At 36.7% G+C, this 27,738-nt stretch overlaps 1 protein-coding gene across 2 annotated transcripts in view; it reads left to right on the forward strand.

Annotated features, from left to right (window-relative positions):
• Positions 1-27,738, forward strand: part of srrm4 (serine/arginine repetitive matrix 4) — a 166,783-nt gene that overhangs the window by 130,446 nt on the left and 8,599 nt on the right. The window contains exons 6-9 of one of the 2 annotated variants that reach the window (XM_061932599.1): positions 4,792-4,842; positions 6,917-7,000; positions 10,249-10,384; positions 26,824-27,059. In XM_061932599.1, coding sequence (XP_061788583.1) covers positions 4,792-4,842; positions 6,917-7,000; positions 10,249-10,384; positions 26,824-27,059 — 507 coding nt within the window. The remainder of the gene's footprint in view (positions 1-4,791; positions 4,843-6,916; positions 7,001-10,248; positions 10,385-26,823; positions 27,060-27,738) is intronic. The other variant, XM_061932608.1, reaches the window with a different exon arrangement.

The following is a 27,738-nucleotide window of genomic DNA, read 5'->3' on the forward strand; positions in this document are numbered from 1 at the left end:
AAAACACATTTCACTCATCAGGACAAAAAAGTCTACTTCTTAAAAAACTGCTAGATGAATATTAATTCATTATATGTTATAATAATAATAATAATAATAATAATAATAATAATAAGCTCAGTCGTTGGCAGAAATATTGATTTTCATGCATTATTTTTTTTCCTACAGTATCAGATGGGAAAGAAAAACAAATTTCACTCATCAGGACAAAAACGTCTACTTCTTAAAAAACTGCTAGATGAATATTAATTAATTATATGTTATAATAATAATAATAATGATGACAATAATAAGCTCAGTCGTTGGCAGAAATATTGATTTTCATGCATTATTTTTTTCCTACAGTATCAGATGGGGGAAGGAAAAAAAATCACTCATCAGGACAAAAAAGTCTGCTTCTTAAAAAACTGCTAGATGAATAGTAATTAATTATATGTTATAATAATAATAATAATAATAATAATAATAATAATAAAAATAAGCTCAGTCGTTGGCAGCAATATTGATTTTCATGCATTATTTTTTTTCCTACCGTATCAGATGGGGGGACAAAAAACTAATTTCACACATCAGGACAAAAATGTCTGCTTCTTAAAAAACTGCTAGATGAATATTAATTAATTATATGTTATAATAATAATAATAAGTTCAGTCATTGGCAGCAATATTGATTTTCATGCATTATTTTTTTCCTACAGTATCAGATGGGGGGGGGGGGGGACTAATTTCACACATCAGGACAAAAAGGTCTGCTTCTTAAAAAACTGCTAGATAAATATTAATTAATTATATGTTATAATAATAATAATAATAATAAGTTCAGTCATTGGCAGCAATATTGACTTTCATGCACTAATTTAGTATCAGATGGGGGGAAAAAAATCATCAGGACAAAAAAGTCTGCTTCTTAAAAAACTGCTAGATGAATATTAATGAATTATATGTTATAATAATAATAATAATAATAATAAGCTCAGTCGTTGGCAGAAATTTTGATTTTCATGCATTATTGTTTTTCCTACAATATCAGATGGGAAAGAAGAACAAATTTCACTCATCAGGACAAAAAAGTCTGCTTCTTAAAAAACTGTTTGATGAATATTAATTAATTATATGTTATAATAATAATAATAATAATAATAAGCTCAGTCGTTGGCAGCAATATTTATTTTCATGCATCATTTTTTTTCCTACAGTATCAGATGGGGGAAAAATAATTTTCACTCATCAGGACAAAAAAGTCTACTTCTTAAAAAACTGCTAGATGAATATTAATTAATGATATGTTATAATGATAATGATGATGATAATAATAATAATAATAATAATAATAACAAGCTCAGTCGTTGGCAGCAATATAGATTTTCATGCATTATTTTTTTTCCTACAGTATCATATGGGGGGAAAAAAACAAATTTCACTCATCAGGACAAAAAAGTCTGCTTCTTAAAAAACTGCGAGATGCATATTAATTAATTATATGTTATTATTATTATTATTATTATCACATATAATTAATTAATATTCATCTCGCAGTTTTTTAAGAAGCAGACTTTTTTGTCCTGATGAGTGAATTAGTTTTTTTCCCCCCATCTGATATTGTAGGAATAAAATAATGCATGAAAATCAATATTGCTGCCAACGACTGAGCTTATTATTATTATTATTATTATTATTATTATTATTATTATTATTATTATAATAAGCTCAGTTGTTGGCAGCAATATTGATTTTCATGCATTATTTTTTTCCTACAATATCAGATGGGGAAAAAAAAACGTCACTCATCAGGACAAAAAAGTCTGCTTCTTAAAAAACTGTTACATGAATATTAATTAATTATATGTTATAATAATAATAATAAGCTCAGTTGTTGGCAACAATATTTATTTTCATGCATTATTTTTTTTCCTAGAGTATCAGATGGGGGAAAAAAATAATTTTCACTCATCAAGACAAAAAATTATACTTCTTAAAAAACTGCTAGATGAATGTTAATTAATGATATGTTATAATGATAATAATAATAATAATAATAATAATAATAATAATAATAATAATAATAATAATAATAATAATAATAAGCTCAGTCGTTGGCAGCAATATAGATTTTCATGCATTATTTTTTTTCCTACAATATCATATGGGGGGAAAAAAACAAATTTCACTCATCAGGACAAAAAAGTCTGCTTCTTAAAAAACTGCGAGATGAATATTAATTAATTATATGTTATTATCATTATTATTATTATCACATATAATTTATTTTTTCTTTCCCCATCTGATATTGTGGGAAAAAAATAATGCATGAAAATCGATATTGCTGCCAACGACTGAGCTTATTATTATTATTATTATTATTATTATTATTATTATTATTATTATTGGCAGCAGTATTGATTTTCATGCATTATTTTTTTTCCTACAGCATCAAATAGGAAAAAAAACAAATTTCACTCATCAGGACAAAAAAGTCTGCTTTTTAAAAAACTGCGAGATGAATAGTAATTAATTATATGTAATAATAATAATCCATCCATCCATTTTCTACCACTTGTCCCTTTTGGGGTCGCGGAGGGTCGCTGGAGCCTCTCAGCTGCATTCGGGCGGAAGGCGGGGTATACCCTGGACAAGTCGCCACCTCATCGCTGTATGATAATAATAATCAATAATTTTCAAATATTTTATTTAGGCTACATGGCTCAATTGTTAGCAACAACATTGATTTGGGTAACCCCTAACCATAACCCATAAATGTTTTTATATGTGTCAGGTTTAATAAAACTCACTAATTGAGTCGTTTTGATAATTTAAATTAAGCCAGCGTTTCTCAAAGTGCGGGGCGTGCCCCACTGGTGGGGAATAGAGACATGACAGGTGTGGCACGAGGAACGGTAGGAAATTTCACTTTAAATTTTTTTTTTAATTATTATATTCTTAGATTTTTTTTTTTTACGATGCTTTCATTTTCTATACACACTGTAAATCACTTTGTGATTCTGTCTGTGAAATCCACTATATAAATAAATGGAAATTACCGGTACTTATTTTTACTGTAGGCTTTAAATTTCTCGGTAGGAGCGAAAGTTTGACAGACATAGCAACAGTAACTAATGGGGGCGGGGCTAAGCGGAACAAACTTTCGCGCGGATGGGTAGCAGGCTATTGTGTGGACCACAATTACACAAATATATACATTTGTGACTCGCAAATCAAAGGTCATCAAGCCAGAGCCAGCGCCTGCAGAAAAACAAAAATCTGACGGGCACACACTGTGTCATTCACCGGGAAGCACTCCCGTCAAGGCAGCTCAGCCCTGAACTCAATGAGGTTTTAACAGATGTTGTGAGCGCGGTAAATTTGATCAAAACACGACCACTGAAAGTGCGACTGTTCTCTGCACTGTGTGAGGAAATGGGAGCTGATCATACAGCTGTGCTGTTTCACAGTGAAGCAAGGTGGCTCACCTGGGGCAAAGTGCTGTCACTTGCCCTTTCCTGCCAAATGCATAGCTCCTCCTTTTTTTTTGCAGAGATTGCAAAGTGGCACTTTTATTTTATTTATTATTGAACTTGATGCAAGTTATTTGATTTATTATTGAACTAAATGCAAGTTATAACACTTTTATTTGATTTATTATTGAACTTGATGCAAGTTATAACACATTTTTGATTTATTATTGAACTTGATGCAAGTTATAACACTTTTGTTTGATTTATTATTGAACTTGATGCAAGTTATAACACTTTTTTGATTTATTATTGAACTTGATGCAAGTTATAACACTTTTTTGATTTATTATTGAACTTGATGCAAGTTATTTGATTTATTATTGAACTTGATGCAAGTTATAACACTTTTATTTGATTTATTATTGAACTTGATGCAAGTTATAACACTTTTTTGATTTATTATTGAACTTGATGCAAGTTATTTGATTTATTATTGAACTTGATGCAAGTTATAACACTTTTATTTGATTTAGTATTGAACTTGATGAAAGTTATAACACATTTTTGATTTATTATTGAACTTGATGCAAGTTATAACACTTTTATTTGATTTATTATTGAACTTGATGCAAGTTATAACACTTGTTTTATTCATTATTGAACTTGATGCAAGTTATAACACTTTTTTGATTTATTATTGAACTTGATGCAAGTTATAACACTTTTATTTGATTTATTATTGAACTTGATGCAAGTTATAACACTTTTTTGATTTATTATTGAACGTAATGCAAGTTATAACACTTGTTTTGATTTATTATTGAACTTGATGCAAGTTATAACACTTTTGTTTTATTTATTGAACTTGATGGAAGTTATTTTATTTATTATTGAACTTGATGCAAGTTATACCACAGCTGCACAGTTATTTTATTTATTATTGAACTTGATGTTATTTTATGTTATTGAGTTTGAATGTATACAACTTGATGTTCAATAAATTTGAAAATGTTAAAGCTTGGCATTAGCGCTCTGTTGGGGTGATGGGGGCAGGTGGGGCTTGAAAACTCCCCCTTGTCCAAAGTGGGGGATGACAAAAAAAGTTTGAGAACCACTGAGTTAATCCAACCGAGGTGATATTGTCAAAGAGGCTGAGGATGTCACTCGTGATTTAGGGCTATATAAATAAACATGGATTGAAAAATATATATATACCCTGGCAAATATGACGTCAATTCATTCAGTCGCAAGTCATTATTGCAAATAACAAACGCCACGACACAAAAGGGCTCAATCCTGACGCGGCCTCAAGGGTGTCTTCTCTTTTGTTCACTGGCAGCTCCACCAGCTTAAAGCGGAAGAGGAAGGAGGAGCGCAGGCACAAGAAAAGGTCAGTGTGTGCCTTGAATGCAATGTCACAGAAATGAACAAATCAAAACACTTCCTACTTACCAAAAATTGAATTGAATTATTTTGTTACATTACCAAGTCCCACTTGGAAATGGACATTTTTATCTCAGACGAACAGAAATGAAGGTAAGAATTTGGCACGTAAAACCCAGAACACAAGTAGTATTAATATAATCAACAATGACAATATATGTGAATATTTATGTACATATGTCTCAAATTTTGGCATGAGTTAGAAAAATATATATATAACACAAACCATGTTAGTTTTGTGTTATAGTTTACAAAACAAATGAGTATGATATCGACTAACATATCCCATTCATAATATTAAATGACAAATTGCTACCCAAAAATGTCCCGCTTCTGCATCTTGGACACCATTGTTTGTGTCATTATCCCAATAATTACAGTAAAAAAGTTTTAAAAAAAATAAAAAAAATATTTATACATACTGTATATATATATATATCTTTATATATATATATATATATATATATATATATATATATATATATATATATATATATATATATATATATATATATATATATATGTTTGTATACACACACATATACATATATGTATATATATGTGTATATATATATATATATATATATATATATATATGTATGTATATATATATATATATATATATATATATATATATACATATGTTTGTATACACACACACATACATATATGTATATATAAATATATATATATGTTTGTGTACATATATATATATATATATATATATATATATATATATATATATATATATATATATATGTATGTGTGGGAAAAAAATCACAAGACTATTTCATCTCTACAGGCCTGTTTCATGAGGGGGGGTTCCCTCAATCATCAGGAGATTTAGGGAAACCCCCCCTCATGAAACAGGCCTGTAGAGATGAAATAGTCTTGTGATTTTTTTCCCACACATACATATATTGCGCTCTACTACGGTATCGAGCACTATTTTTTGGATAACCTTATTAAGACATATATACAGTATATATATATATACATATATATACACACACACACACACACACACACACATATATATATGTATATATATATATATATATATATACAGTATATATAGATATACACATATATGTACATATATATATACACATATATACACATGCATATGTATATATATATATATATATATGTTTGTATATATATGTTTGTATACACACACACATACATATATATACATATATATATATATATATATATATATGTTTGTGTACATATATATATATGTTTGTATACACACACATATATATACACACATACAATATATACACACACACGCATATATATATATATATATATATATATATATATATATATATATATATATATATATATATATATATATATATATAGATATATATATATATAGTACGTATTTTCTATTGTTTCATTGAAAATAAAACAGCAAAGTCCATTTGGCTGTCATCTGTTTTAATTATGAGACACAATTGTGTCAAAGTCATGATTTTTTTTTTTTTTCATGCTTGAAATAAGAAATTATTACTTTAAAAAAGCAGTTTTATACTTGTGAGTGTTGATGACACAGCTTTGCAACCGTTGATATTCTAGTTTCAAGCATGTTTTACTCAATATAGGTCATCAAATCTCAGCAACAAACTGTAATATCTTACTTAGATAATTTAGGACCAAAACCCTTAAAACAAGTAAAACACTCTAACATAAAATCTGCTTAGTGAGAAGAATGATCTTATCAGACAGAAAATAAGCAAATATCACCCTTACTTAGATTTCACTTTTTGCAGTGTACAATTCAATTCAATTAAAAAATAAGAACTGAGAGACAAACAAAAAAACAAAACATTTTAATACAATTTTTTTTTAAAAACACTCCTATCAATCATGATCATCCTAATTATATAGCATATCAAACTCATTATTTCATCATTTAAATAAAGATGCTGTTCTTACCTACTGTATGCTTATCATATTTGCACATTTTGAGTCTTTTTTTTCCCCCCTCCTGTGTGCTCGTCACCTCTCAGCTCGAGGACTCGCTCGCGTCGAAAGCGCCGCCGCCAGAGGTCAGCCTCGATAAGTTCTTGCTGTCAATCATCTGCAGAGGACAGGTAGGGAAGCCACTCTCTCCTCCTCTCTCACCATCATTACCAGTCCTGTTTTTTTTATCTTTTATCACCTGGAGGTGTCTGCCGGCCAGCTTGATGACTGATAAAGCGGAGGTGACGCTCTTATCACAGCGCCACAGGAAACGCTCGCTATATTCACTTCAGTGGACCACATATTGGCTGAGGAAGTCATTTTTTTTATATTAAGCCTGCGCTTTAACGCCACTGTGGAATTTTAGTGGGATTTTTTACCTCCTGTAAGGGAACAACAGCTGCTAATAAATGCATTTTTTTTTTAAAGTCTAAATAGAACCGCCATTGACTCTTAATTCAATATGTATTCACACCAAAAATATTTGTGTTAAGTTCTGTGAAATATTGATCCGCTTCTTTGTGGCTGTGAGATTGTAAACAGATATTTGAAGAAAGAAAAAGGAAAGCTGTTTGTTATTCTGCCAACTTGCCAAGCGTCCATCGATTTGAAGAACTGGAATTGTCCGCTCAAAAAACAATAATAATACACTTTTTTTTAATGATAAACACTTGCACAAAGATCCTCTATATGACAGAAGCACTCTCTTTTTGCCAAACATGCAAGACTAAGGTTTTCTATATGAGCTACCAGTATAAAAAAAACATTGTCAAAGATCCTCTATGACAAGACAAGAGCACTGCTGTTTTTAAGGGCTTTTCACAACAAATGCCAGTCAAAGATCCTCTATAGGCCTATGTGTTCATTAAAAAACAAGGCAGAGGTTTTATTTAACAAGATGTTATGGTTAGACTAAGGGAGGTGACGGCAACAGACACCAGGGGTTAGGAATGTTCAATAATTTATTATATATATATATATATATATATATATATATATATATATATATATATATATATATATATATATATACATATATATATATATATATATATATATATATATATATATATATATATATATATAATGCTGTCATCTAGCAAAGCTGAATTTGACCAAGCAACCCCCCCGTACCAAAAAGCCCTTGATGAAAGCGGATACAATTTCACCCTCACCTATGAACCCACGCCAGGAAACCAGCCAAAAAAGAACAGAAAACGAAACGACATCATCTGGTACAACCCCCCCATACAGCAAAAACGTCTCAACGAACATTGGACACAAATTCCTCAATCTGATTGACAAACACTTTCCCAAAGACAACACCCTAAGAAAAGTATTCAACAAGAACAACATTAAATTGAGCTACAGCTGCATGAACAATATACGACAAATCATCTCAAACCACAACAAAACAATTGCAAATGAGCCGTCGACCCCCAGACAGAGCGACTCCAAAACCAACAAAGCATGTAACTGTCGAAAGAAACCTGATTGCCCCCTCAACGGGGGGTGCTTACAAACATCAGTTGTCCACCAATCTAAGGTAATACGCAAGGACATTAACACATCCGACACATATGTAGGATTAACCGAGGGCAAATTCAAAACCAGATGGAACAATCACAAGGCTTCTTTCAGGAACAAAAACCTGCGAAATACCACAGAACTCAGCAAACACATTTGGGACCTCAAAGACAATAATGTTGAATATTCAATAACATGGCAAATTCTTGCATCCAGCACACCTTACAATAGTGGTAATAAAAGATGCAACCTATGCTTGAAAGAGGAACTGTTTATTATTTACCGTCCACTGGAGCGCACAGATGGATGAGCGGCCGTGGCAGGAGTCTGAGCCGTAACACAAGAGTATTTAATATGTTTGGCCACTGTAACATTATACACAGTTTGAACAGTAACACTGTGTTTAAATATTTAATCAAGTGACTCTTTGGCATATCACTCGATGGAGCCCGCGTATATGATAGGAGCTCATTGCTGTTTTTGAGGACGTACTACAACAATTTTAGTCAAAGATCCTCTATGTGACGGATGTTCTCTGCTTTTTTTTAAAGAACTTAACATTGTCAAAGATTCTTTATGTGACAGGAGCACTCTGCTGTTCGTGAGGACTTATTGCCAAAAATGCAAGACTAAGGTTTTCTATATGACTTGAACTCGCTACTGTTTTTGAGCTACTACTAGAAAAAAAAAACATTATCAAAGATCCTCTATGTCAAGACCGGAGCACTGCTGTTTTTAAGGGCTTTTTACAACAAATGCCAGTCAAAGATCCTCTATACGCCTATGTGTTTATTAAAAAACAAGGCAGAGGTTTTATTTAACAAGTGTATTTTAATATGTTTATACACAGTTTGAACAGTAACACTGTGTTTGAATATTTAATTAAGTGGTTCTTTGGCATATCACTCGATGGAGCCCGCGTGTATGATAGGCGCTCATTGCTGTTTTTGAGGACGTACTACAACAATTTTAGTCAAAGATCCTCTATATGACGGATGTTCTCTGCTTTTTTTTTAAGAACTTACCATTATCAAAGATTCTTTATGTGACAGGAGCACTCTGCTGTTTGTGAGGATTTATTGCCAAAAATGCAAGGCTAAAGTTTTCTATATGACAGGAATTCGCTACTGTTTTTGAGCAACTAGTATAAAAAAAACATTGTCAAAGATCCTCTATGTCAAGACAGGAGCACTGCTGTTTTTAAGGGCTTTTTACAACAAATGCCAGTCAAAGATCCTCTATAGGCCTATGTGTTCATTAAAAACAAGGCAGAGGTTTTATTTAACAAGAGTATTTACTATTTTTGGCCCCTGTAAGATGATACACAGTTTGAACAGTAACACTGTGTTTAAATATTTCATTAAGTGGTTCTTTGGCATATCACTAGATGGAGCCCGCGTATATGATAGGAGCGACGTACTACAACAATTTTAGTCAAAGATTCTCTCTACGACGGATGTCCTCTGCTTTTTTTAAGAACTTACCGTTGTCAAAGATTCTTTATGTGACAGGAGCACTCTGCTGTTCGTGAGGACTTATCGCCAAAAATGCAAGACTAAAGTTTCTATATGACAGGAATTCGCTACTGTTTTTGAGCAACTACTAGAAAAAAACATTGTCAAAGATCCTTTATGTCAAGACAGGAGCACTGCTGTTTTTAAGGGCTTTTTACAACAAATGCCAGTCAAAGATCCTCTATATCACTGGTTCTCAAACTTAGGCAGAGATTTTATTTAGAAAGTATATTTAATATTTTTGCCTACTGTAACATTATACACAGTTTTGAACAATTACTGTAACTGTGAACTTGAATGATTTCTGATGAGGATTTGTTTTTTTCTCCCCCTGTCAGACACTTTGTCGAAAAAAGTGAGTCCCGTCAGACGCCGGGACGCATGGCGCTCGCCCATGACGGAACCAATGGCGTGATGGTGCACAAATCAGTAAAAACAGGGGCAAAATATCCATCGGTCCTCTCCACCGGCGGCGTAAGTACTCTTCGGAACTGTTTACATGTATAATGGAACATATGGGATTGGACACTTCATTAGGCACACCTGCACAATAGAATATGCATTTAAAAAAATTGGAAAATCATTCTCAGTTTTAGTCTGCGTTATCCAAGAGCTATTCACTTATTTGTATTATATTTTTAAAATATGTAATAATTGTTATAGGGTATTAGACTAATATTTGGCATACAGTAAGGGCCAAAAGTTTGGACACACCTTCTCATTCAATGCATTTTCTTTATTTTCATGACTATTTACATTGTAGATTGTCACTGAAGGCATCAAAACTATGAATGAACACATGTGGAGTTATGTATTTAACAAAAAAAAAGGTGAAATAACTGAAAACATGTTTTATATTCTAGTTCCTTCAAAAGGATAGCCACCCTTTGCTCTGATTACTGCTTTGCACACTCTTGGCATTCTCTCCATGAGCTTCAAGCACACCTGCGACGTGAAAACCATTTCAGGTTGAGTTGAGTTTGAGTTTATTTGGAGCATGCATGCATACAACTTGATACTGTAACAAACAGTTCAGGGTGTCCCAAGTTACCGGAGAGTGTTAGGTGAGGAGGAGGAGTTTTGTCCCTCCAGATTTGCCGTAGAGCTGTGACGTAGGGTGTGTGTGAAGTTAACATTAAAAAAGTGGTGTCTACCGGACCTGCTCTAATGTATGAGGGGCCGTTAGGGACATTATTCAGACTTACCTCTTACATATGTGAGAGCAATTCAGTAGTGTATGTAAGAGCATTTCAGTAGTGTGTATAAGAGTGTTTCAGTAGTGTGTATAAGAGTCTTTCAGTAGTGTGTGTGAGAAAAAGATTTAAGTTTTTTATGTGAGAACATTTTAGTAGTATGTGTAAGAGTGTTTCAGTAGTGTGTATAAGAGTGTTTCAGTAGTGTGTGTGTGAGAAAAAGATTTCAGTTGTTTATGTGAGAGCATTTCAGTAGTGTATGTAAGAGCATTTCAGTAGTGTGTATAAGAGTGTTTTGGTAGTGTGTATAAGAGTGTTTCAGTAGTGTGTGTGTGAGAAAAAGATTTCAGTTGTTTATGTGAGAGCATTTCAGTAGTGTGTATAAGAGTGTTTCAGTAGTGTGTGTGTGTGAGAAAAACATTTCAGTTTATGTGAGAGCATTTCAGTAGTGTATGTAAGAGCATTTCAGTAGTGTGTATAAGAGTGTTTCGGTAGTGTGTATAAGAGTGTTTCAGTAGTGTGTGTGTGAGAAAAAGATTTCAGTTGTTTATGTGAGAGCATTTCAGTAGTGTGTATAAGAGTGTTTCAGTAGTGTGTGTGTGAGAAAAACATTTCAGTTTATGTGAGAGCATTTCAGTAGTGTATGTAAGAGCATTTCAGTAGTGTCTATAAGAGTGTTTCAGTAGTGTGTGTGTGAGAAAAAGATTTCAGTTGTTTATGTGAGAGCATTTCAGTAGTGTGTATAAGAGTGTTTCAGTAGTGTGTGTGTGAGAAAAACATTTCAGTTTATGTGAGAGCATTTCAGTAGTGTATGTAAGAGCATTTCAGTAGTGTGTATAAGAGTGTTTGGGTAGTGTGTATAAGAGTGTTTCAGTAGTGTGTGTGTGAGAAAAAGATTTCAGTTGTTTATGTGAGAGCATTTCAGTAGTGTGTATAAGAGTGTTTCAGTAGTGTGTGTGTGTGAGAAAAAAAATTCAGTTTATGTGAGAGCATTTCAGTAGTGTGTATAAGAGTGTTTCAGTAGTTTGTATAAGAGTGTTTCAGTAGTGTGTGTGAGAGAGAAACATTTCAGTTGTTTATGTGAGAGCATTTCAGTTGTTTATGTGAGAGCATTTCAGTAGTGTATGTAAGAGGTAATTCTGAATAATGTCCCTAACGGCCCCTCATACTAATGTCTCCCGTTTATTATCTTATTAGATAAGTACACAGTATAGACGAACCCAGGACACTCGGCTACATTGGTGGCAGCGGTGGGATTAGAACCCAAGGCCTCCGAAGAGACCGGCGCCTTAATCCATCACAATTTCCAGTTTCTCTATTCAACATGTTCGAAAAGGAGTAGGAAGAAGCAGAGCTTATTTAATCCCACCCCTTTCCCTTCACATAGCAGTTGCTAAAACTTTTGTTCACTTCCTGTTCTCAATTTATTCACAATGTACTCCATAAGTAATAACAATAAAATGTATAAATAAATAAATAATAATTGGTGAAGTGAGGTGGCGACTTGTCGAGGGTGTACCCCGCCTTCCGCCCGAATGCAGCTGTGATAGGCTCCAGCACCCCCCGTGACCCCAAAAAGGGACAAGCGGTAGAAAATGGACGGATGGATAATTGGTGAAGTTATATTTCATATAGTGAGATGAGTAAGATCATCTTGAAAATGAATGGATGGATGAAATAAATTCAGAATGTTTATCATGGTTCTTCTTCTTTGTACTTTGTAAACACTTTAAATTTGAAGAGTTTCTTTAACCTCTTAAGGCCCGAGCTGTTTGTTTACATGATTTTTTTATTTCTCTTTGGTATTTGGGCTCATTGGACCCTAATTAGAATAAAAACTAAAAATCATCTTTTGATATGATGTACTTAGTCCATAAGTACACAAACGTGTACTTCATGTTTAGTGACATACTCATTCTTATTTTTACACTTTTCTTTTTTCCAAATTCCATTGTATGTTATACTCTTCTGACACCACCAGATGGCAGTATAAGTGTCCACATAAGTGGCCATAAGACCCCAATTCAGTAGTGTACACAATTTTGGAAATAAGAGCTAAAAGGTGCTGTCCACGCATGTGGCCAACTAAGGCCTTTAGAGGTTAAGTGGATCATATCAGTACATTGTTTGATTTCTTTGCTTAATCCATTCTGGATTCAAGAGGTTACTACCTCTTGAAGCTCATCGAGAGAATGCCAAGACTGTGCGAAAAAGTATTTAGAGCAAAGATAGATAGATGGATGGATAGGTCTTTATTGTCATTGTACAAGTACAACAAAACTTTGTTTTCACCCGTTCAAGATTAGACAAACAAACAGTGTACAGGGTTAGAGAACAGAAACGCTGATGGGTCGCCATAAGGCGCCCCGTAAAAGATGGGGAAAAAGGTAAAACGCTGGGGAAGGATGAGTAAAAAAATACAATCTAGACTGGGCTCCTAAGGGGGCCCAGTCTGGAGTGGGGAAAAAACCTCCATAGCAAAGCACAAATACATATTACAACGTACATCTCGAGATATCTAGCACAGTGGTTCTTAACCTGGGTTCGATGGAACCCTAGGGGTTCGGTGAGTCGGCCTCAGGGGTTCGGCGAAGGTCAAGACACACCCGACTCTTCGTGTAAATACAAACTTCTCCCTATCGGTGTATTACGGATACGGCAACAGCTGACTGATTTCCAGGTGTGTAATTTGTTGTGAGTTTATGCACTGTGTTGGTTTTGTTGTTTGAACAAGGTGATGTTCATGCACGCTTCATTTTGTGCACCAGTAAAAAAACATGGCAACACTTTAGTATGGGGAACATATTTACCATTAATTAGTTGCTTATTAACATGCAAATTAGTAACATATTGGCTCTTAACTAAGTACTTATTAATGCTTTAATCGGCATGGCCTTATTGTAACCCTAACCCTCTAACCCTGACCCTAACCCTCTGACCATAACCCTAACCAAATATCTCTAAATTAAGTCTTTATTACTTAGAATATGTTCCTCTAGTGTCCAAATAACTCTAAATTAAGTTGTTGTTACTTAGAATATGTTCCCCTGTCATGTCTGTGTGATCATGTTTTGTTTTAGTAATGTTCGGTTTTGTTTTTGGACTTTTTGTGCACTTTTGTTTTGTTTTGTCACCATAGTTACCCATTAGTTTCACCTGTCATGTCACGCACCTGTTTTGAGTCACGCCATCCATCCATCCATCCATCTTCTTCCGCTTATCCGAGGTCGGGTCGCGGGGGCAGCAGCCTAAGCAGGGAAGCCCAGACTTCCCTCTCCCCAGCCACTTCATCCAGCTCCTCCCGGGGGACCCCGAGGCGTTCCCAGGCCAGCCGGGAGACATAGTCTTCCCAACGTGTCCTGGGTCTTCCCCGCGGCCTCCTACCGGTCGGACGTGCCCTAAACACCTCCCTAGGGAGGCGTTCGGGTGGCATCCTGACCAGATGCCCGAACCACCTCATCTGGCTCCTCTCGATGTGGAGGAGCAGCGGCTTTACTTTGAGCTCCTCCCGGATGACAGAGCTTCTCACCCTATCTCTAAGGGAGAGCCTCGCCACCCGGCGGAGGAAACTCATTTCGGCCGCTTGTACCCGTGATCTTGTCTTTTCGGTCATGACCCAAAGCTCATGACCATAGGTGAGGATGGGAACGTAGATCGACCGGTAAATTGAGAGCTTTGCCTTCCGGCTCAGCTCCTTCTTCACCACAACGGATCGATACAGCGTCCGCATTACTGAAGACGCCGCACCGATCCGCCTGTCGATCTCACGATCCACTCTTCCCTCACTCGTGAACAAGACTCCGAGGTACTTGAACTCCTCCACTTGGGGCAAGATCTCCTCCCCAACCCGGAGATGGCACTCCACCCTTTTCCGGGCGAGAACCATGGACTCGGACTTGGAGGTGCTGATTCTCATCCCAGTCGCTTCACACTCAGCTGCGAACCGATCCAGTGAGAGCTGAAGATCCTGGCCAGATGAAGCCATCAGGACCACATGATCTGCAAAAAGCAGAGACCTAATCCTGCAGCCACCAAACCAGATCCCCTCAACGCCTTGACTGCGCCTAGAAATTCTGTCCATAAAAGTTATGAACAGTTTTGAGTCACGCACCTGTTGTTAATCATGTCTGTGTTATTTAAGCTTTTCATTTTCTGTTGTTCGGGCTGGTGTCATAATGTCAGGACTTGGACTATGGAGTTTTTTGTTTTCCCAAGATGCAAGAGAATTTGGGAAAACAAAAACTCCATAGTCCAAGTCCTGACATTATGACACCAGCCCGAACAACAGAAAATGAAAAGCTTAAATAACACAGACATGATTAACAACAGGTGCGTGACTCAAAACAGGTGCGTGACATGACAGGTGAAACTAATGGGTAACTATGGTGACAAAACAAAACAAAAGTGCACAAAAAGTCCAAAAACAAAACCGAACATTACTAAAACAAAACATGATCACACAGACATGACATCCCCATACTAAAGTGTTACCAAAAACATATAACATTGTCTTGAATTTGAAAAAAACGTTTTATTTTTCACTAAAGAAGGGTTCGGTGAATGTGCATATGAAACTGGTGGGGTTCGGTTCCTCCAACAAGGTTAAGAACCACTGATCTAGCAACAGAGGGAAGGGAGTGCGGGGTCATGGTGGTAGGCCGCAGCTCTCTGCGCTGACCATCCTTCCATCACCCCTATGGGATTTGCGTCGAGGGTGTTGGGTTGGGGCGTGGGGTCCAAAGGCTGGCTATTTTAAATAAACTAGAATATAAAACATTGTTTTCAGTTATTTCAAGTCTCCACAAGTGTTCATTCATAGTTGTGATGCCTTCAGTGACAATCTACAATGTAAATAGTCATGAAAATAAAGAAAACACATTGAATGAGAATGTGTGGCCTGTACTGTATATTGGTTTATGATAATAGAGTTCAAGTTATATACAACAATAATGAGAATATTTCATGTTTGGATAGTTTCCAGACCTAAAAGCTGGAGTTCGATGTCGTCGGCGATGTAGAAATATGTGCAATAAAACGCCAACACGCCCAGACAGAAATCATTTTGGCAGAAGATTAGGGACCCGTCCGAATGGGTCTTCTCCGGCGGTCGTATAAGTCCACGCAGGGTGTGCTCGGAGATGATTAGTTCATCCATATTTGATGGAGACGGTTTGGACTCATACAGAACATCCCATAGATGCTGGCAGACGGGTCCTCAGATCAAGTTTGGAACGGATGCCTATGAAAAAAGATGACTTAGTTTTTGTGTGTAGTGCTTTATAAGCAAGAACCCATATTTGGTACACTCTTAGAAATAAAAGTGCTAAGTAGAACCATATAAGGTTCTTCGGCTCGTCCTCATAGGAGAAACCTTTTTGGCTCCAGGTAGAACCTTTTTATAAAGGTTCCACCTGGAACCCTTTTGGAGGGTTCTACCTAGAACTGTGTGTGTAAGGTTCCACCCAGAACCCCCCATGAGAGGTTCTACAAAGAACCCACGCAGGGAGTTCCACTAAGAACCCTTTCATGTTTCAAGGGTTTCATCTAGAACCCACACAGGGAGTTCCACTAAGAACCCTTTCGTATTTCAAGGGTTTCATCTAGAACCCACACAGGGAGTTCCACTAAGAACCCTTTTGTATTTCAAGACTTTCATCTAGAACCCACGCAGGGAGTTCCACTAAGAACCCTTTCGTATTTCAAGGGTTTCATCTAGAACCCACGCAGGGAGTTCCACTAAGAACCCTTTCGTTTGTCAAGGGTTTCATCTAGAACCCACGCAGGGAGTTCCACTAAGAACCCTTTCGTATTTCAAGGGTTTCATCTAGAACCCACACAGGGAGTTCCACTAAGAACCCTTTTGTATTTCAAGACTTTCATCTAGAACCCACGCAGGGAGTTCCACTAAGAACCCTTTCGTATTTCAAGGGTTTCATCTAGAACCCACGCAGGGAGTTCCACTAAGAACCCTTTTGTTTGTCAAGGGTTTCATCTAGAACCCATGCAGGGAGTTCCACTAAGAACCCTTTCATGTTTCAAGGGTTTCATCTAGAACCCACACAGGGAGTTCCACAAAGAACTCTTTCATGTTTCAAGGGTTTCATCTAGACCTGACACAGGGGGTTCTAAAAACATCCCTTTTCAAAGGTTTTCACCGATAACCGTCTTGTCTTCTGAGGGTTCTATAAAGAACCATATTGTATTCTACAGATCAGTTTAGTTCATATTATATTGTGGTCATTTATCATGTTGACATTGAACAAACATTCAAAACATTTTAATGAGAAAAACATTTATTTAAAGATAGGCACCATTATTGGCAAATGTTATCAGGAAGTATGTCCCTGGTGACACAGGATCTTACCCATGCTTTCAACAATCCCTGAAGAACTCTTTCTTCCAAAAACGGTTCTCTGGATCAAAATAGTTCTTACTGGAACCCTTAGAGTTAGTGAGAACCCTTTTGAAACCAATTATTCAGAAAAGGGGTTTTAAAGGGTTCTCTGGATCAAAATGGTTCTTACTGGAACCATTAGCGTTACCAAGAACCCTTGAAAAACCCTTTCTTCGGGAAAGGGTTTTTCAGAAGCAAATGGTTCCAGTTAGAACCTCAGCCCTTGTAGAAGAACCCTTTTAGAACCCTTATTTCTAAGAGTGTACCTGAAGTCCTAACGGGCGCCATTCAGTCATTAAAACTGTCTAAACTGCTCGTTTGTTGGACCGCCCTGCCATCATGGATGCTAATTATGGACTGCTTTGGAATCGGTGTAAACATGAAGTGGACTGGACCGGCGCCAAGGAAAAGAGACTAAGTGGCTGTAATTGAATACCCAAATGATGCGTTATTAGTGGCAGTCAGAAAAGACAATTAGCCTGAATGCTTAATTGACTGAATGATTGACAGCTTCCGGCCGACAAACTTAATCCCGAAATTCTGATTCGCTCTTATTTCCCTTCCACTTTGCTAATTGCACAGATGGATGTTTGTAATTACACGGCGTGGAAAAACAAGGTTTTAATGAAAATCCAATAGGTTGAATTGCGCCTTAGCCTGAATATCCTCAAATAGGCGGCTTTACTAGTGCTGAATCAGCGGCATTGATTTGCAAGCTCTGATTGGACAAATAAAAGCACTTAAGCACAAAGGTAATTCAGAGTCACCTATGACTCTGAATTTTTTATTCAGAGTTAAATTCCACATCTTTTGCCCAGACTGCCTTTTCAATAAAAGGAGCACAACTATGGAACTCTCTACCTGACACTTTGAAAAGAATACCTGCACTTGTCACTTTCAAAAAACTAACACAATTGTGGCTACACTCTTAGAAATAAGGGTTCTAAAAGGGTTCTTCTACAAGGGCTGAGGTTCTAACTGGAACCATTTGCTTCTGAAAAACCCTTTCCCGAAGAAAGGGTTTTTCAAGGGTTGGTAACGCTAATGGTTCCAGTAAGAACCATTTTGATCCAGAGAACCCTTTAAAACCCATTTTCTGAATAATTGGTTTTAAAAGGGTTCTCACTAACACTAAGGGTTCCAGTAAGAACTATTTTGATCCAGAGAACCGTTTTTGGAAGAAAGAGTTCTTCAGGGATTGTTGAAAGCATGGCTAAGATCCTGTGTCACCAGGGACATACTTCCTGATAACATTTGCCAATAATGGTGCCTATCTTTAAATAAATGTTTTTCTCATTAAAATGTTTTGAATGTTTGTTCAATGTCAACATGATAAATGACCACAATATAATATGAACTAAACTGATCTGTAGAATACAATATGGTTCTTCATAGAACCCTCAGAAGACAAGACGGTTATCGGTGAAAACCTTTGAAAAGGGATGTTTTTACAACCCCCTGTGTCAGGTCTAGATGAAACCCTTGAAACATGAAAGAGTTCTTTGTGGAACTCCCTGTGTGGGTTCTAGATGAAACCCTTGAAACCTGAAAGGGTTCTTAGTGGAACTCCCTGCATGGGTTCTAGATGAAACCCTTGACAAACGAAAGGGTTCTTAGTGGAACTCCCTGTGTGGGTTCTAGATGAAACCCTTGAAATACGAAAGGGTTCTTAGTGGAACTCCCTGCGTGGGTTCTAGTTGAAAGTCTTGAAATACAAAAGGGTTCTTAGTGGAACTCCCTGTGTGGGTTCTAGATGAAACCCTTGAAATACGAAAGGGTTCTTAGTGGAACTCCCTGTGTGGGTTCTAGATGAAACCCTTGAAACATGAAAGGGTTCTTAGTGGAACTCCCTGCGTGGGTTCTTTGTAGAACCTCTCATGGGGGGTTCTGGGTGGAACCTTACACACACAGTTCTAGGTAGAACCCTCCGAAAGGGTTCCAGGTGGAACCTTTATAAAAAGGTTCTACCTGGAGCCAAAAAGGGTTCTCCTATGAGGACGAGCCGAAGAACCTTATATGGTTCTACTTAGCACTTTTATTTCTAAGAGTGTAGTTGAGAAACAATCGTGTTCCCATGTTTAGTTTTTACTCATTTTAACTAACTAGGCGAACACACGTCTACAACGCTAAATATATCCTGTGGTGTACCTCAGGGATTAATAATAGGACCTAAATTATTCAATCTCTATATAAATGACATTTGTAAAGTTACAAAAGATTTAAAGTTAGTATTATTTGCGGATGATACAACAGCGTTTTGTTCAGGAGAGAACACACAGAACATACTACAAATAATAACAGAAGAAATGAACAAATTAAAAAGATGGTTTGACAAAAACAGACTATCGTTGAATCTCAGTAAAACTAAAATAATGCTATTTGGTAACAGTAGAAGAGAAAGTCAAACACAAATATAATTAGACGGAATACAAATTGAAAGAGTAAATTAAACCAAATTTCTTGGTATAATGATTGATGATAAATTGAACTGCAAATCTCACGTAAAAAATATACAACATAAAGTATCAAGAAACACGTCAATAATGAATAAAGCAAAACATGTTCTAGACCAAAAATGACTTCATATTCTCTACTGCTCGCTAGTGTTACATATCTGAGTTACTGTGTAGAAATATGGGGAAACAACTACAAAAGTACACTTCATTCATTAACGGTGTTACAAAAAAGATCAGTTATAATAATACATAATGTTGGATATAGAGAACATACAAATCCTTTATTTATTGAATCAAAGATACTGAAATTCCACGACATAGTGAATTTGCAAACAGCTAAAATTATTCACAAAGCAAATTATAACCTGATAGCCAAGAATATACAACAATTAATCTCAAAAAAAGAGGAGAAATATAATCTTAGAGAAAAATGTAATTTAAAACATTTGTACGCACCTACAACACTTAAGACCTTCAGTATATCAGTATGTGGAATTAAATATTGGAATGGATTAAGCAAAGCAATCAAACAATGTACTAATATGATCCACTTCAAGAAACTCTTCAAACTTAAAGTGTTTACAAAGTACAAAGAAGAAGAACCATGATAAACATTCTGAATTTATTTAATTCATCCATTCTTTCCTTCTCAAAATAATCTTACTTATCTCATCATATGAAATGTAACTTACTTCACCAATTATTATTTATTTACTTATTTTTATTGTGATTACTTATGGAGTATATTGTGAATACATTGAGAACAGGAAGTGAACAAAAGTTTTAGCAACTGTTATGTAAAAGAAAAGGGGTAGGATTAAATAAGCTCTGCTTCTTCCTACTCCTTTTCGAACATGTTGAAAAGAGAAACTGGAGATTGTGACGTATCATGTTGTATGCTTGCATGTTCCAAATAAACTCAAACTCAAACTCAATTTTTACTAATTGGTTTTTATCTGGTCTGCACTTTGTCTGTCTTATTATTATTATTGTTTTTTATCTAGTTTGCACTTTGTCTGTATTATTACTATTATCATTATTATCGACTCATCTTTGCCTTATTCTTTTTATTTTCCTATTTTAATGATGTTGGATCTGTGTTGTTGTTGTTGTTGTTGGGGACAAGTGTTGTAAATTAGCTTTGGCTACAAACACTATGATGCATACATTGGATAACTAATTCAGATATCTATGTTTCTGTATCTGTCCCTATTTCAAATAAACCTTATATATATATATATATACACTGCAAAAACTGAAATCTAAGTAAGATTAAATATCTCAAATAAGGGTGATATTTGCTTATTTTCTGTCTAATCAGATAATTCTTCTCACTAAGCAGATTTTATGTCAGAGTGTTTTACTTGTTTTAAGTGTTTTGGTCCTAAATGATGTCAGTAAGATATTACAGCTTGTTGCTGAGATTTGATGACCTATATTGAGTACAACATGCTTGAAACTAGAATATCAACTGTTGCAAAGCTGAGTCATCAACACTCACAAGTATAAAACTACTTTTTAAAAGTAATCATTTCTTATTTCAAGCATGAAAAAAAAAAATCATGATTTTGACACAATTGTGTCTCATAATTAAAACGGATGACAGCCAAATGGACTTTGCTGTTTTATTTTCAATGAAACAATAGAAAACACGTACTCATATAGTAGTACAGTTGGCACAGTACAGTAAACTGACAGTTAATATTTAAACTTTTGACATTTCAAACAATTTTTAACAGAAATAGTTCATGCACATTCAAATAAATTCCTCAAAATTACAATTAAAAATGTTTTGGCCGGGGGCCGGGCTGTATATATGCGCACTAATTGACTGAAAGAGCACGCACTTGGCGCGATGATGTCATGTTATCCATGGAAAAATGCATTTTTAGACAATATGATTTGCCTGAGCGACTAGGAGACCTCGAGAGTAACAAGCGGTTGCCTTGTTGCCTTTCCATTAAGATCAATAAATTAGTTTTTAGTGTAAGTTTTCTGGTTTTAAGAAGTATAATGCTGAGCACATATCATTATGTCAAGATAATGGCGCTAGCATTTACTTCATTTAAGAATATTTTTCAACATATTGAGCAAAAAGGGCTCTTTTTTTTTCTACCAAGAAAAGTGCACTTGTTATTAGTGACAATATACTTATTTTAAAGGTATTTTTGGGGTTCATTGAAGTTAGCTCATTTTACTTGTTTTGGAAAGTCTTGACAAGCCAAATTTTCTTGTTCTATTGGCAGATAATGTTGCTTAGTTCAAATAAAATACCCCTCATTTTTGTATTATTTTTTGTTGTTTTTAAACACAGACTTTTTGCAGTGTATATATATATATGAGTTAGCGTGAGTTGGCATTTGGCATAGGAGAACAATGGAAATAAAAAAGAATCACGAGACGTTTGAACAATTTCGACATGTCATAAATATGTAAAAATAAGTTAACCACAGGCTAATGTTTTAATGATTGTATATTTATGTGTCAGCTAACTCTTCTACTCCTGTATCTCTGCACACAAAAATGGTGTAAAAAGTGTCCCGTGATGTGTTGCCCGTGCTATTATTCTTCTGTTAAATAATAAACACTATAAGACCGATTGACTTGAAATTTCTCACACAGCTCTTCCAAACACCCGCCGTAACTGAAATTTGGCACACACCTTTCGGGGCCCGACAAGCACGTGTGGGTCAAATTTGAGCAAGATCGGTTAAAAAAGACGGCCGTCGTCGAGCAAAATGTCAACTAATTGTCCGCATAAAGCAATCATTAACTTGTGTTACTTATGTTAGCATGTAGCCATGGGTTAAACCAGGGGTCAGCAACCCGCGGCTCTTTAGCACCGCCCTAGTGGCTGCCTGGAGCAATTTTTCAAAAATGGAAATAGATGGGGCAAACATATATTTGTTGTTTTAATAATGTTTGTGTAGGAGGAAAAACATGACACAAGCCTTCCTAATTGTTAGAAAGCCCACTGTTTAATATGTTTTATGCTTCAGCGCCGTTTTGTCCTTCTAATTTCGGCGGTCCTTGAACTCACCGTAGTTGGTTTACCTGTTCAGCTTTCTCAGTTGCTGCCACAGAAAGACGTGTTTTATGCCACTCCTTCTTTGTGTCATTTTGCCCACCAAACGTTTTATGCTGTGCGTGAATGCACAAAGGTGAGCTTTGTTGATGTTGCTGACTTGCGTGGCGTGCTAATAATCCATGCTAACGTGCTATTTCGGCTAGCTGTGAATACATATTGCATCATTATGCTCATTTAATGTTTACTTATGTCCTCTGTGTGTTTAATTTAGATTTGCATGTATCATGACACATTATCTGTGTGTAATATTGGCTGCATTTCTGATTGCCATGTTGTTCCAGACCACAGCAAACGTTACCATGTTGTCCTAGACAACAGCAAACGTTAACCAGCTTGCAAAGATTGTAATAAATCCATTAGAAGAAGTTTCTTTAACTTGGACACACACATCTATACCTTTGGCAGTTTTAAGCCAGTAATTTCCAGGCGTTATCTAAGAATATTAATAATAATGATAATAGATTTTATTTGTAAAAAGCACTTTACATTGAGTAAACAACCTCAAAGTGCTACTGTGTATTAAAAAAAAAAATAAAAATAAAAAGATAATACAATAAAAAAATCTAGAACAGCAAAATAGCTAAAACGAGTATGCATATATCTAAAAAAAAAAGTTTGTTTTTTTAAAATAAGGGTTTTTAAGCCTTTTTTAAAAGCATCCACAGTCTGTGGTGCCCTCAGGTGGTCAGGGAGAGCATTCCACAGACTGGGAGCGGCGGAGCAGAAAGCCCGGTCTCCCATTGTTCGTAGCTTTGTCCTCGGAGGTCCCTCTGAGACACTCACTTAATGTGTTGCCTTTATTATAACACTTTTATATAAGGCTTTTTTGCGGCTCCAGACAGATTTGTTTGTTGTATTTTCGGTCCAATATGGCTCTTTCAGCATTTTGGGTTGCCGACCCCTGGGTTTAAACGTTACAGAAGCAAAATACCTTTTCCCCAAGAAACTGTCATGTCTGTGTAATCATGTTTTGTTTTAGTCATGTCATGTTTTTGTTTTGTTTAGTTATTGGACTCTTTAGTTTCTGGCTTTTCACTCCCTTGTCTTGTTTCCATAGTTACCCATTAGTTTCACCTGTTCCACGTTTGGACTCATTGTGCACTCTTGTTTGTCACCATAGCAACCCATTAGTTTTCACCTGCCCTCACGACTCACGCACCTGTCTTTAACCATGTCACTATTATTTAAGCTTCCAGTTGCCAGGCTGTCTGTCTGGCGACATCATACCCCTGTCACACTCTTGTTTACCTCCGCGTACTTCATGCCCTGTCCAAGTAAGTTTTTTCGATTCATGCCACAGTTAGCGACTTTTGTTCATGTCCTTAGTTTTTTGCCCACGTGCAAGTATTGGTTTCATTTGTCAAGTTTGTACTTCCGCCTTGTGCACGCCTTTAGTTTGTTCTTTTTGTTATAGTAAAATTAAATATGCCTTCACCTTCACGCCATGTCTGGTCCAAATGTTCATTTGCACCACGGGAGGGCAAACCTCCTAGTCATGACAGAAACGTCGATGAAAAAACATGTGACCGAGACAGCTGCTGCGTCAATTAACCGGGAAGCGCCAAGATATGTTTATCAGTAAGCGCTTCTTTCGGCCCACGAGTGACAAAATCCGAGTACCAGTGTAGCGTGTTTCATATTTCTGCAAAGCTATTCGTTAGGGGAAAAAAAAACCAAAGCTATTAATTTTATTTGCAGGTGAAATGTAGGGACTTTTTTAATCCAGCAGATGGCACCGTTACGAAACAGCGACACAGTATCAGTGCAGCGTCAACACAGCTTACCCGTCACCACTAGCACGTCTCCCATAGGGGTCGCCACAGTCCAGTGATAAAATTAGCACAACCCAAATTCCACAACGTACAAATCGGGGTGATGACGGTAAGTATGAGCAGAAAAATGCATGCCAGTGTTCTGATTGGGCAACACAAGGACATACAGGTAAAAGCCAGTAAATTAGAATATTTTGAAAAACTTGATTTATTTCAGTAATTGCATTCAAAAGGTGTAACTTGTACATTATATTTATTCATTGCACACAGACTGATGCATTCAAATGTTTATTTCAGCAGGTCAGCAGCAGGAAGCATGAAGTGCTCTAAAACTTGCTGGTAGACGGCTGCGTTGACCCTGGATCTCAGGAAACAGAGTGGACCGACACCAGCAGATGACATGGCACCCCAAACCATCACCCAACCATGCAAATTTTGCATTTCCTTTGGAAATCGAGGTCCCAGAGTCTGGAGGAAGACAGGAGAGGCACAGGATCCACGTTGCCTGAAGTCTAGTGTAAAGTTTCCACCATCAGTGATGGTTTGGGGTGCCATGTCATCTGCTGGTGTCGGTCCACTCTGTTTCCTGAGATCCAGGGTCAACGCAGCCGTCTACCAGCAAGTTTTAGAGCACTTCATGCTTCCTGCTGCTGACCTGCTCTATGGAGATGGAGATTTCAAGTTCCAACAGGACTTGGCGCCTGCACACAGCGCAAAATCTACCCGTGCCTGGTTTACGGACCATGGTATTTCTGTTCTAAATTGGCCCGCCAACTCCCCTGACCTTAGCCCCATAGAAAATCTGTGGGGTATTGTGAAAAGGAAGATGCAGAATGCCAGACCCAAAAACGCAGAAGAGTTGAAGGCCACTATCAGAGCAACCTGGGCTCTCATAACACCTGAGCAGTGCCAGAAACTCATCGACTCCATGCCACGCCGCATTAACGCAGTAATTGAGGCAAAAGGAGCTCCAACCAAGTATTGAGTATTGTACATGCTCATATTTTTCATTTTCATACTTTTCAGTTGGCCAACATTTCTAAAAATCCCTTTTTTGTATTAGCCTTAAGTAATATTCTAATTTTGTGACACACGGAATTTTGGATTTTCATTTGTTGCCACTTCAAATCATCAAAATTAAATGAAATAAACATTTGAATGCATCAGTCTGTGTGCAATGAATAAATATAATGTACAAGTTACACCTTTTGAATGCAATTACTGAAATAAATCAAGTTTTTCAAAATATTCTAATTTACTGGCTTTTACCTGTACTTTCCTTAAAGTGTGAATGAGAAAGACTCCAAGACCCAATGGCGGTAAAAAGGTCGTCTTTTGAACGCAATACTCCGGGACGTCCCACTCCAAAAAAAAAAGTCAAAGTGGCTCTGAGTTATTGTCTTTTTCTTGCAATTGACGACTCTAATGATGCACTTATGTTGCCCCCTTTTTCTTACACCTTCCCTACTTAAGGAGGAAATCTTGATTGGTAAGTGGATGCTGTCCGCAGATTGAGGGATGTTCATGTAGGTTCTGCAGGCTGATAGCAGGAGGCACAGCCATGAAGGCTCTTTTACTTACACTGCTGCCTTCTTTCTGTGCTACATACAAGCCATTTTTGATGTCATGTTTGTCCAATCTGAGCGACAACGGGGGCTCCTCTTTCCCTTTCTGCCGTAGAAATAGAGCCAGTAGATGGTTTTTTTCACGCAACCTCTATGTGTTGTTTTTCATGATTGTGTTTTAGTTTAGAGCCACTTTTCTCAGATCTCAGTCTTTTTCCTGACACTTCAGTGAGTTTAGACTTTTCTTTTTGTGTTTACCTGCATGCCTCAGATTTGCATGTTTCTTATCTTGTCAGGGTTTGAGCTCCCGGGAATTAAATGAAACAAAAATTGCTTCAGTTTTCACGGGGATACGAGGGTGGAATGGGATGATTTCTCAGTGGTGTTAAAACAGCTAGCAGGTTCTTCTCGCTTTTTAATCCCCGGCCTCTTTGTTTGTTTACAGAGTTTGTCGTCAAAGCTTTTAGAGGGGACGACATCCCGTCACGGTGCGCACGATTATGACTCGGGCAACGACACGTCGTCGCCGCCTTCCTGCAAAACTGCCGCCGACGGCAAGAGCGCGGAGCGTCGGCGCGCCGCCTCGATGCAGTTCACTGACAAGGACGACGTCTCCGACTCAGGGAACTCGGTGACAAGCTACGCCTCGCTGTGCAAAACCTGCAGGGACGACAGCTTGAGGTAAAGTGACACTACATTGCATGTTCATGGGGGAACTGGTTGGGGCGAAGGATTGAGCCTTGAGGGATGCCACCTCTGATATTGAAACCTGTGTGAAATCGACATATTTTACAAACCCCAAAACCAGTGAAGTTGGACGTTGTGTAAATCGTAAATAAAGTTTATGGAGAGCCCCCCCACCCCTCTAGGGGAGACCGGATGCAATGGACGTCGAGTGGGTCTACCATAATATTGTGAAAGTCCAGTCCAAAGTGGATCTAACATAATAGTGAGAGTCCAGTCCATAGTGGATCCAACATAATAGTGAGAGTCCAGTCCATAGTGGATCTAACATAATATTGTGTGAGTCCAGTCCATAGTGGATCTAACATAATAGTGAGAGTCCAGTCCATAGTGGATCTAACATAATATTGTGAGAGTCCAGTCCATAGTGGATCTAACATAATAGTGTGAGAGTCCAGTCCATAGTGGATCTAACATAATAGTGAGAGTCCAGTCCATAGTGGATCTAACATAATAGTGAGAGTCCAGTCCATAGTGGATCTAACATAATAGTGTGAGGGTCCAGTCCATACTGGATCTAACATAATAGTGTGAGAGTCCAGCCCATAGTGGATCTAACATAATAGTGTGAGAGTCCAGTCCATAGTGGATCTAACATAATAGTGAGAGTCCAGTC

Source organism: Nerophis lumbriciformis, linkage group LG03 (assembly GCF_033978685.3).
Source record: "Nerophis lumbriciformis linkage group LG03, RoL_Nlum_v2.1, whole genome shotgun sequence".
NCBI lineage: Eukaryota > Metazoa > Chordata > Actinopteri > Syngnathiformes > Syngnathidae > Nerophis > Nerophis lumbriciformis.